General features: G+C 42.8%; 1 protein-coding gene across 3 annotated transcripts in view; it reads right to left on the bottom strand.

Annotated features, from left to right (window-relative positions):
* LOC124794765 (glutamyl aminopeptidase-like) overlaps positions 1 to 12,390 on the bottom strand; it is a 278,588-nt gene that overhangs the window by 63,105 nt on the left and 203,093 nt on the right. For all 3 annotated transcript variants that reach the window (XM_047258386.1, XM_047258385.1, XM_047258387.1), the window contains one exon: positions 9,561 to 9,801. In XM_047258386.1, coding sequence (XP_047114342.1) covers positions 9,561 to 9,801 — 241 coding nt within the window. The remainder of the gene's footprint in view (positions 1 to 9,560; positions 9,802 to 12,390) is intronic.

Here is a 12,390-nt window from a genome sequence, read left to right as displayed (position 1 = left end):
CATTGTGGCACTTCCAAGAAGTAGACAAGACAACAGTAAACAATCTGATCTAGTTTCATAAGCTCTGACAGTGCGTAACTATTAGAAATGGTGTAAGGATCTCCAGTTGTCATGTTCTGCATGTTATTTCACAAAATCAGCCAAGGAGTTGAAACACGGGTCTTTTCAGTGCAATGACAATTTTTACAATCCACAAGATAGTGGGTGTGCAAATCAGTGTCTTGAGATATTGCATTTGCCATCCATGGCAATGACCTTTCATTAGCTCAATAAATGAAGATCAGAAAAAAATTCTCTAAAAGGTATCCAGCAACTGATACCATAAGAAAAAATCATTTTGTTTTAAAAAACTATCACACTGGCTAACTGAGGGATAGAAGATCAAGGTTTGTTGTCTGATGTACGATTGTAGAAGGCAAAAGTCAATAAAGCTGGTGAAAAAATCTAACTGTACAAACTTGTATCAAAAGTGAAGTGGTAGTCATGAGCCTTACCCTATAATATCTATTCGATAGACATGAAGAGAGCAAGGAGTACGGACACAATGATTATGAATTTTTTTTCACTGCAAGTGGATGTATAATCACATTCACACTTGAAGGATGACGATATTGATGCTAGATTCAGGACACTCAACAACATTGCTATCAGTGCCTCTGCCCAACATGAATGTATGAATTTAGTGAGATGAATGGTAATTGCTTTTAATCAAACAATGGAAAATCCAGGATGGAATGTGACAATATTATGAAAAGAAAAGTTGCTTGTTGCCATATAGTGGAGATGATAAGTCACAGATAGGCACAACAAAAAGCCTAACACTGTCACATATATACACTCCTGGAAATGGAAAAAAGAACACATTGACACCGGTGTGTCAGACCCACCATACTTGCTCCGGACACTGCGAGAGGGCTGTACAAGCAATGATCACACGCACGGCACAGCGAACACACCAGGAACCGCGGTGTTGGCCGGCCGTCGAATGGCGCTAGCTGCGCAGCATTTGTGCACCGCCGCCGTCAGTGTCAGCCAGTTTGCCGTGGCATACGGAGCTCCATCGCAGTCTTTAACACTGGTAGCATGCCGCGACAGCGTGGACGTGAACCGTATGTGTAGTTGACGGACTTTGAGCGAGGGCGTATAGTGGGCATGCGGGAGGCCGGGTGGACGTACCGCCGAATTGCTCAACACGTGGGGCATGAGGTCTCCACGTACATCGATGTTGTCGCCAGTGGTCGGCGGAAGGTGCACGTGCCCGTCGACCTGGGACCGGACCGCAGCGACGCACGGATGCACGCCAAGACCATAGGATCCTACGCAGTGCCGTAGGGGACCGCACCGCCACTTCCCAGCAAATTAGGGACACTGTTGCTCCTGGGGTATCGGCGAGGACCATTCGCAACCGTCTCCATGAAACTGGGCTACCGTCCCGCACACCGTTAGGCCGTCTTCCGCTCACGCCCCAACATCGTGCAGCCCGCCTCCAGTGGTGTCGCGACAGGCGTGAATGGAGGGACGAATTGAGACGTGTCGCCTTCAGTGATGAGAGTCGCTTCTGCCTTGGTGCCAATGATGGTCGTATGCGTGTTTGGCGCCGTGCAGGTGAGCGCCACAATCAGGACTGCATACGACCGAGGCACACAGGGCCAACACCCGGCATCATGGTGTGGGGAGCGATCTCCTACACTGGCCATACACCACTGGTGATCGTCGCGGGGCGGGGACACTGAATTGTGCACGGTACATCCAAACCGTCATCGAACCCATCATTCTACCATTCCTAGACCGGCAAGGGAACTTGTTGTTCCAACAGGACAATGCACGTCCGCATGTATCCCGTGCCACCCAACGTGCTCTAGAAGGTGTAAGTCAACTACCCTGGCCAGCAAGATCTCCGGATCTGTCCCCCATTGAGCATGTTTGGGACTGGATGAAGCGTCGTCTCACGCGGTCTGCACGCCCAGCACGAACGTTGGTCCAACTGAGGCGCCAGGTGGAAATGGCATGGCAAGCCGTTCCACAGGACTACATCCAGCATCTCTACGATCGTCTCCATGGGAGAATAGTAGCCTGCATTGCTGCGAAAGGTGGATATACACTGTACTAGTGCCGACATTGTGCATGCTCTGTTGCCTGTGTCTATGTGCCTGTGGTTCTGTCAGTGTGATCATGTGATGTATCTGACCCCAGGAATGTGTCAATAAAGTTTCCCCTTCCTGGGACAATGAATTCACGGACATTGAAATGCTGCAGGTTAGACGGAGGGCAGTGGAGAGGTAAAGGAGAGGGGGGGGGGGGGGGGGAAGGTAGCGGAAAAGGAGAGAAGTAACAAGACTGAGTGTGATGCTGGAATGACGGCTGTGTAGCACTGGAATGGGATCAGGGAAGGGGCTGGATGGGTGAGGACTGTGACTAACATGATATTCTTCATTTCAATGATTGGTTCACAGCCTGTGCCATATGGATCCTTCCCACCAACAAAAGGTATTCTGAATTGTGCAGGTGGGAACTTTCCCTGCATTATATCCTATGTTCCCCTAACCCTCGTGGCCTCAACCTTCGTTAGTCACTGTCCTCACCCATCCAGCCCCTTCCCCGTTCTCATTCCAGCACTACACAGCCATCATGCCACCATCACGCTCAGTCTCTTTACTTCTCTCCTTTTCCGCTGCTTCCCCATCCCCACCTCTCCCCCGTCCTCCCTCAGTTAGCCAGTGTGATAGTTTTTTAATACAAAATGATTTTTTTTCTTATAGTATCTGCTGCTGGGTACCTTTGAGAGAAATTTTTTTCTGATCTTCATTCATTGAGCGCTTCAGTGTCTGCCACCCCCACCTTACTATCCCTCCCCTTCTCTGCCCCAGCCTCCACCTACCGCCATCCAGTTGCCACTCCCATCATGCACTGGTGGTGCTGCTCGCAGTGTGGTTTCAGTTACCTGAGACTGTAGTTATGTTTGTGGCTTGTGGTTTTTTTTGTGTGTGTGTGTGTGTGTGTGTGTGTGTGTGTGTGTGTGTGTGTGTGTGTGTGTACCGTTGACGAAGGCCTTGATTGCCGAAAGCTGTATTTGTGACAGCCTTTTTGTTGTGCCTATCTGCGACTCAGCTTCTTCGCTATATGGTGAGTAGCAACTTTCCTTTTCATAGTATTTGCTTTTTACTATGGCCCACAGACACACATTAGATACTACTTGGAGACTGTCACAATGAGAATGTTTGCTAGACTGAGGAAGACCTGAGGTGAGAGTGGATCCTCCCAACACATTCCAACAACAACATCTTTTTTTTTTGGGCTTCTCCATCGAAATATTAGGTGGCCCCACTTTCCAATGCCAGACGAGGTGCCAGAGGACACCATTTTGAGGTCATCCTTCTACAATTCTAACTCTCCGCATGGATACTAGAATCCTTACAGCAACACCTTTCAAATATTGCTAGAATCAAATTAGACTTATGAAAATGATTAGAGTCTTTGATCAAACTGAAGAGGCAGGTAACAAAAAGGAAACAAAATAAAATTCCTCCAAACCACCCCTCCTCTCTCCCCCCCCCCTCCCCCCCCCCCCCTTGGCACCAAGTTAAAGATGCAAAGGCCTGACTGTGACTGTGTCTGACATGAGCAGTATAAATGAGATAGGTAGTAGGGATAAGGAAAAGGTGTGGGGTGAGAAACAGAAAGATAGCAGGAAAGAGGTTGGGGTGGATGCTAGTGCTGCCTGTGAGTGTGTGTGCAAGGATGTTTTACGGTGTGTTAGGGCTGCTAGGTGCAATGTTAGGACATTGTGGTGGGAGGAGGGGAGGGGGGGGGGCAGAGGGAGAGGAGAGAAGAGGGAAGGAGGGAAGTACGAAGGCCTTAACCTTTGTTACTCGATGTCCTCCACCTGCCTATCCTCTTTCCTGCTCCAGCACTACACATGCCTCGTACTCCCTCAGTACTCCTACATAGTGCTTCCCCTTCTCTACTCCTACCCTCAACCCCCCTCTCATCCCCTTCACCCTTCAGCAGAGCCTCTTGCTGCTACACCTAGCAACTCTCTGTCCTGCCCCACCACATCCCTGCATGCTCTCACAAGCAGCACTATGATCTTCCCCCACTCCTACCCTGCTGTCCCCCCTAATCAGCCACCCCATGCCTGTTCCTTACTCCTACTATCTACAACTAGCAGTTGCAGTCAGGCCTTTGTGCTTGGAGATGACAGTGGCCATGTGTTTGCGAGTTGTGATTTTTCCGTTTGTGTGTGTGTGTGTGTCTTCTTCTACTTCTGAAAAAGGGTTTTGTCTGGAAACTGAAATATTTCTAGCATTCTATTATTCATTGTGCTGTCTGTCTGTCTCCTCTCCATCCTGCCTCCTTTTTGTGCATCACCTCCATGCTCCTATCTCCACCCATCTCCTCCTCCCTTCCTTTTCTCCTCTCTCCCTTCCTCCCACCTCTCCCCATTGCCTTCTTCCCCCTCTCTATTTCTTTCCCCCCTCTCTGTCCATCTCCTCCTCTCTCCTCACTCTGATCTTGACCCTTGTTTACTCTTGATGGAAATGGAACCTTGATTGGAAACTAAAGTCACTTAAATTAAAGACCCCTGTGGTCTATGGGTCTGATTACTAATCGAAATGTCCTTGGCTCTGTTCGAACCCCCACTGCTTAAATTTTGAATAAAAATCATCAGCAATGCTTGCCAAAGACTTCTAGGATAACAACTCATCCTCCTTTTGCCAACAGCCTTGTCAAAGAGGACTGAGGAGAGGACAGAAGTTCATGGCACTTTCATGCCCTTGCAGAGGGAAACTGCCCCTAAAAGGCAGAAGAATCAGCAATGATCAATGGTATGAGGACGCAGAAAACAATGGAAACCACTGCACTAAAGACACATACTATGTAACCATAGGACATATGGCGTGTAACAGTCCCCCATTTGGATCTCCAGGAAGGGACAGCCAAGGGGGAGGTGACCATTTAAAATAAGATTGAATAACCAACAAACCTAGATATGGTGGGGGTCAGTGAAGTGAAATGGGAGGAAGACAAGGATTTATGGTCAGATGAATACAGGGTAATATCAACAGTGGCAGAAAATGGTAAACATAAGTAAGACTTTTTATTAAAAGGTAGGTAGGATAGAGAGTAACTTACTGTGAACAGTTCAGTGATAAGAGTTGTTCTTATAATAACTGTAATAACTGACAGCAAACCAACACTGGTGAAGGTAATTTATGTATATATGCCGACATCACAAGCTGAAGATGAGAGAGAGAGAGAGAGAGAGAGAGAGAGAGAGAGAGAGAGAGAGAGAGAGAGAGAGAGAGTATAACATTATATTGACCAGGTAATTCAGTATGTGAAGGGAGATGAAAATCTAAGTCATGGGGGATTGGAATGCAGTTGCAGGAGAAGGAATAGAAGAAAGGATTACAGGACAATATGGGCTTGGTACTACGAATGAAAGAGGAGAAAGACTAATCAACTGAGTTCTGCAATAAATTTTATCTAGTAATAAAGAATAGTCAGTTCAAGAATCGCAAGAGGTGGAAGTACTTTTGGATAAGGCTGGGAGATGTAGGAAGATTACAGTTAGATTACATCATGGTCAGGCAGAGATTCCAAAATCAGATACTGGATTGTAAGGCATACCCAGGAACAGATATAGACTCAGATCGCAATTTGGCAATGATGAAGAGTAGGCTGAAGTTTAAGAGACTAGTTAGGAATAATCAATGTGCAAAGAAGTGGGATACGAAAGTGCTAAGGTATGCTTGAAGTTCTCTGAGGGTATAGTTATTGTAATAATGAATAGCTCAGTAGGCAGTGCAGTTGAAGAAGAATGAAATCTAAAAGAGGCAATCACAGAAGTTATAGAGAATAATGTAGGTACAAGAATCCTGGGGTAAGAGTAGAAATATTTCAGCTGATCAATGAAAGAACAAAGTACAAAAATGATCAGGGAAATTCAGGAATACAGAAATACACCACTTAGGATTGAAATAAATAGCAAGTTCAGGGAAATCAAGGTGAAATGGATACATGAAAAGCGTGAAGAAATTGAAAAAGAAATGTATGTTGGAAGGATTGACTAAGCACATAGAAAAGACAAAACAACCTTTGGTGAAATTAAAAGCATGGGAATTCCAATGTTAAATGCAGAGGAGAGAGCGAATATGTGGGAAGAGCACATTGAGGGCCTCTATGAGGGGAAGAACTTGCCTGATGGCAAAATGGAAGAAGAAGAAGAAGAAGAAGAAGAAGAAGAAGAAAGAAGGAGCAGGAGTCGATAGGGAAGAGATAGAGGATCCAGTATTAGAATCAGAATTTAGAAGAGCCTTGGAAGACTTTAAATCCAGTAAGGTAGAAGGGACTGATATCATTCTAAAATCATTGGGGGAAGTGGCAACAAAATGACATTTACACTCGTATGTAGAATGTATGAGACCGGCAATATACCATCAGACTTTCGGAAAAATATCATCCACACAATTCCCAAGACTGAAAGAACAATCAAGTGCAAGAATTATTGCACAATCAACTTAACTCCTCATGCATCCAAGCTGCTAACAAGAATAATATACAGAAGAATGGAAAAGAAAATTGAGGTTCTACTATATGATAATCAGTTTGGCTTTAGGGAAGGTAAAGGCATCAGAGAGAGAGTTCTGATGTTGCAGTTGACAATGGAAGCAAGACGGAATAAAAATCAAGACACATTTATAGAATTTGTCAAGCTGCAAAAAGTGTTCAATTTAAAATGGTGCACAATATGTGCAAGAGCCAAGAGGGAATAATAAGAATGAGAGACCAAGAAAGAAGTGCATGGATTAAAAGGATTTGAGACAGGGATGCAGTCTTTTGTCCCCACTGTTCAACCTATTTCGAAGAAGCAATGATGGACACAAAAGAAAGACTCAAGTGTGGGATTAAAATCCTCAGTGAGAGTGAAGAAGTATTACAGGACCAGTTGAATGAATTGAACAGTCGAATGTGTACAGAATGTGTACTATGAGTAAATTGAAGAAAGGCAAGAGTAATGAGAAGTAGCAAAAATTAGAACAGTGAGAAACTTACCGTAATTGGTATCGCAAAGTAGATGAAGTTAAGGACTTCTGCTACCTAGGTAGCACGAAGAACACAAAAAGCAGACTAGCAGTGGCAAAAAGGGCTTTCCTGACACAGAGAAATTTCTGAGAATGTGCTTTTGCAGCACAGCATTTTATGGCAGTGAGACATGGACTGTGGGAAAACTAGAATATAAGAAGAATAGAAGCATTTGAGATTTGAGACGTGATGCTACAGAAGAATGCTGAAAATTATGTGGTATGATAAGGTAACGATGCAAGGTGGCAACCCATATGGGCTATGCACTGAGAGTGCAACACTCACATCAATTACCACTTTGCATTTTTGAATAATTAATTAGGGCAGTAATGACGAAGTAACAGCATGGATGTGAACAAATTTGTGGTTCATCATGCTACGCTAACAGAGATAGCTAAGGGATGAGCAATGAGAATGTGCTGCATTGCGTTAAGTGCAAATAATTTTTGTGGATAGAGTTTCAAGTAGGATTGAATTCAGAGTGCTGGTGGCGGGAAGCTAGCAGCATGATAGCGTGGAGGTTGAATTTCACAACCTCCAGCGCCCCAGGGGTGTTGGCACAGTCTGCACAGTCTCCAGTGGTAGGGCTTTGATGCCGCCCAACAGGCAGGCAATATTTCCAGAATAACACTGCAAGGGAAGCAGAATGTCTCCCGAAAGTGAATAATACAGGGAGACACTGTTTTACCCTCGGCTGTGTTGCCCTGAGCTCACAAAAACGTCATGGGCAACATTAACGGCAAGGAATATACTTCCATGGAATCCCCCATTCCATATTTTTTGAGCTTGGGACAGACACTGGCACCAAGGAAGCATCTGGAAAGTTCTTCGGATGAGTGGTGACTCCCACAGGAGACTGCGATTGGCCAGTTCGATGTGATGTAAGCAATGTTTCAAAGCAGTCACAGTCAAGTGGGAGTAATGCTCATTGGTAAAAAATTTGTTAAAATGTTGCGGCTGGACAGCCACACCAGTGGAGCGGCATGCCACACTAGGTTTTTGGTAGAAAGGACACTTGCGCTTCACCATCCGTCCGATAAGGATGCAGAACTCTATGTCGGATGATACAGAGCAATTGCAGAGTAGCTGTGTATCTTCTCTGGAACTCTGGATAATTTCGCAGAATTGTGTCATCTACGCACACCACTGTGGTTGCAGACACATCACACCTGATTGGCATAACAACATGATGAGAACAGCCGACTGGGGACCCTGTCATGGAGCACAAGATCAGAGTAGGTAATAAACACTACTCCAGCTGTAGCACGATCAGCCTTGGAGTACATAGAAGTTACACAGGTGGCCATTGACCTATTGAACATAGCAGCACTTTCTCACTTTATTTCTGTGATACAGATGTAAAGTATGTGACCTGGAATCTTGTGCTCTCATTCAATTAAGGGGAACTGCCATATGCATTGCTAGGTTTCATAGTTATAGATTAGTTCTGTGCTCCTTTCCTTTATTAAGATATTAATCTGTCCACAGTGAAGAGGCATTACCTTATTAATTCAGTTCGTTAGTATACGTAATTATCAAATGGAATAAATCTGAATATCTTTCCCGATATTTCAGACTACACATATGTTGAAACATCAACCCTCTCCTAAAACCAAGTCACAGATTTTGGTGGGGTTACGTTCATGTTAATAACTTACATGCATTACTACTTTCTATGAGGCAAGCAACCTCACCCAAGCCGATTCTTCAACAAAGGCTGGGATTGCATAGTGAGGTGTCATTAAGCACATAATAATTGCATTTAGGGAATTTATAATGGAATTCTGAGTTCAGCAAATAGTTCATCTGCATATCGCATCACAGTGGTAAAGGAAACTAGGAGGTCGCTTTCCAATGAATGAGGAGGTTCTCTGCAGAATGAATGAGGAAAGGAATAGGTGGCAATGACAAGAAGAAGGGACTGTACAACAGGGCATCTGTTAAGACATCAGGGAATAACTTCCACAGTACTAAGAGGGGGGAAAATGATAGAGGAAGACAGAGATTGGGATGCATCCAGCAAATAATTGAGGAAGTAGGTTGCAAGTGCTACTCTGAGATGAATGGCAGTATTGCATATAGTTTAAATCAGCAAATGGGTAGGATTCTGCAGTAGTATTCTAATCATAACCCAGTAGGCTCAGGCCCTAAAACACAACTTTCCTGTTTTCTTAAAAACCGATAGTAAGGAAGAAAACAGAGCATTACATTGTTGTGTATAAAATCTGTGTTTAAAATTATATTTGAGGGGAAAGAATACATAAAGGAAAAACACTTGTCTAATGGTTTACATAACTTGCTGTTGTAATTAAAACTGACTGTGAGAAAGAAAATGAAATCTCACTGTTCCATAGTGTGGCATTTTCTTTCATCGAGTCAGTTTTAACAGCAAACCTGCATATGTAAAAATTTGAAATAAATTGGTCAATTACTTTAAGAGATTTTTGGTAAGAGTAACTTGTCTTTATACTTACCATCAGTTAGATTCATCCAAACATGATGTACTTCTGATGCTTCCTTGTCTGTATAATAACTGAGAGGCACATACCACTTGTAACCAAAGGGTGAGTTTCCTTCATCTAATGCTATTTTACTGTCATTCTCCAGGCTAGCTGTAAGCAGAAACCTCTTCTGCGTTGCTGTCACAATACCATCTTTTTTGGTAACTGTAACTAATGGAAACCCCATTTGCCTAGTCCAGGTGTCCATGATTGCCTGTTGCAAATGACAGAAAATCTAAGTGGGTAAAAGTTGCTTAATATATTTACTATCACAGATAAATTTCGGCATTGTTTTTGAACCAAAAGTCATGTTACTAATGTCAAACGAAATTCCATTCAGGATCTGTTACTGTCTGCCTAATATTATGAATTTCTACAAGGAAAAGGAGTTTCATAATGAATAAACAATTATTTACATAGTTAAAATATCTACTTGTCAAATGCAGTAGACAAGGTAAAAATAAAAAAATTCAAACAAACAATGGTTTTTGGGACCCTGTGACAAGCAAACACCAAATAGAAGTTAATGACTAGCTCATTGGTGATTTTTTAAGCTGAAATATTTATTTCTGTAATGCATTCCAAAATATCTATTTCTATGCAGATTAGGCAGGTGACAGGGGTAAAGTACAGAGAGCGATTTGTACAGTGCCCAAATGACACCTATAAGGGTCACGGGCATGAAAGGGAAGCAGTGGTTGAGAAGAGAGAGAGAGACAGGGTTGTCGCCTATCCCCGATATTATTCAATCTGTATACTAAGCAAGCTGTAAAGGAAACAAAAGAAAAATTTGGAGTAGGAATTAAAATCTATGGAGAAGAAATAAAAACTTTGAGATTTGCCAATGACATTGTAATTCTGCCAAAGACAATGAAGGACCTGGAGGAGCAGTTAAACACAATGGACTGTATCTTGAAAGGAGGGCGTAAGATGAACATCAACAAAAGCAAAACGAGGATAGTGGGATGTAGTCAAATTAAACTAGGTGATGCTGAGGGAATTAGATTAGGAAATGAGACACGTAATGTAGTGAATGAGTTTTGTTATGTGGGGAGCAAAATAACTGATGGCGGTCGAAGTTGAGAGGTTATAATAAGTAGACTGGTTATGGCAAGAAATGTGTTTCCGAAAAAGAGAAATTTGTTAACATAGAGTATAGGTTTAAGTGTCAGGATGTCTTTTCTAAAGTATTTGTATGGAGTGTAGCCATGTATGGAAGTGAAACATGGACAATAAATAGTTTAGACAAAAAGAGAACAGAAGCTTTCAAAATGTGGTGCTACAGAAGAATGCTGAAAATCAGATTGGTAGATCATGTAACTAATGAGGAGATACTGAATAGAACTGGAGAGAAGAGAAATTTGTGGCACAACTTGACTAGAAGAAGGGAACTCCTGGTAGGACACATTCTGAAACATCAAAGAATCACCAATTTAGTATTGGAGGGAAGAGTGGTGGGTAAAAATCATAGAGGGAGACCAAGAGATGAATATGCTAAGCAGATTCATAAGGATGTATGTTGAAATAGTTACTCAGAGATGAAGAGGCCTGCACAGGATAGAGCAGCATGGAGAGCTGCATCAAACCAGTCTCTGGACTGAAGACAACAACGACAGCAGCAGCAGCAAAATGTAGATTATTCAATTAATAGTGGTGGTAATATCTCTTCCTTCAAGATTTTTAGAGAGCTCTAATTCAACATGTACTGATAGTATATTTACAATTATTTGCTAGCTATTCATGACACACCAAGTCACTTAAGTCTTATAATTGCACAAATATAATATACTAAATTTTCCATCTTATCTGGTGAAATGTCTAGTCTCAATACAACACAGAATAAGAAAATAAATGTGGTATGGCCCATTTGCACACAAGGAATTGGCTGAAAGGTGAATGTATTGCACCCATTAAGAATAAAAGAAAGGGTTTTTTTTTTTTTTTTTTTTTTTACTGAGGTCAACAAAAAGTACCAAATAATGAAAGAGTAAAGACCACTAGGCCTCATGCGATGGAGGTATTGAGTGATGGATAAGTACAAAATTAAAAATGCAATAGCTAGTGTGTGTGTGTGTGTGTGTGTGTGTGTGTGTGTGTGTGTGGGGGGGGGGGGGGGTGATGTGTATGCACGCATGCTCGAGTATGTATTTAGGCACACATATGAGGTCTGTTCAAAAAATTCCGGAACTCTGTCCACAAAATTTTTCTACACATATCGTTTACTTATTGTGCAACATCTTCTTTGAGATACTCTTCTCCACAATTGATACACTGCTCCCAATGCCATTTCCACTACTGGAAGCAGTCTTGGTATGCTTCTTGCTGGATTGTGTGAAGCACTGTCTGTGAATTTTCTTTTATCTTGTCTATTATTGCAAACCTTAAAGGTCTGCAGGGGCCAGGTCTTGAGAGTGAGGAGGATGAGACAGCACAGTAATTTTGTTTCTTATGCAATAGTCATGCACTGACAGGGATGAAAGCGCAGTTGCGTTATCATGATGCAAGACCCATGAACTGTCTCGCCACGTTTCAGCCATTTCCTTTTCTCGCAGATGTCGCAGGACATCCTGATAGTTTGTCAATGGGGCACAAATTCACAATGAACTAATCCTTCAAAGGCAAAGAGAACAATCAGCATTGCTTTGACCTGGCCTGATGAGCTTTTTTTGGTCTTTGAGAACCTTTTCCAACCCATTGTGAAGATTGAACCTTGGTTTCAATATCTTAACTGTAGTCCCACGTCTCATCACCAATTATGATTAGCTTAAGGAACATCTTATTCTCACTTGCATGATCCAAAAAC

The sequence above is a fragment of the Schistocerca piceifrons genome, chromosome 4, assembly GCF_021461385.2.
Source record: "Schistocerca piceifrons isolate TAMUIC-IGC-003096 chromosome 4, iqSchPice1.1, whole genome shotgun sequence".
Classification (NCBI taxonomy): domain Eukaryota; kingdom Metazoa; phylum Arthropoda; class Insecta; order Orthoptera; family Acrididae; genus Schistocerca; species Schistocerca piceifrons.
The sequence above is the reverse complement of the archived record's forward strand: the minus strand, read 5'-3'. Positions and strand labels throughout refer to the sequence as shown.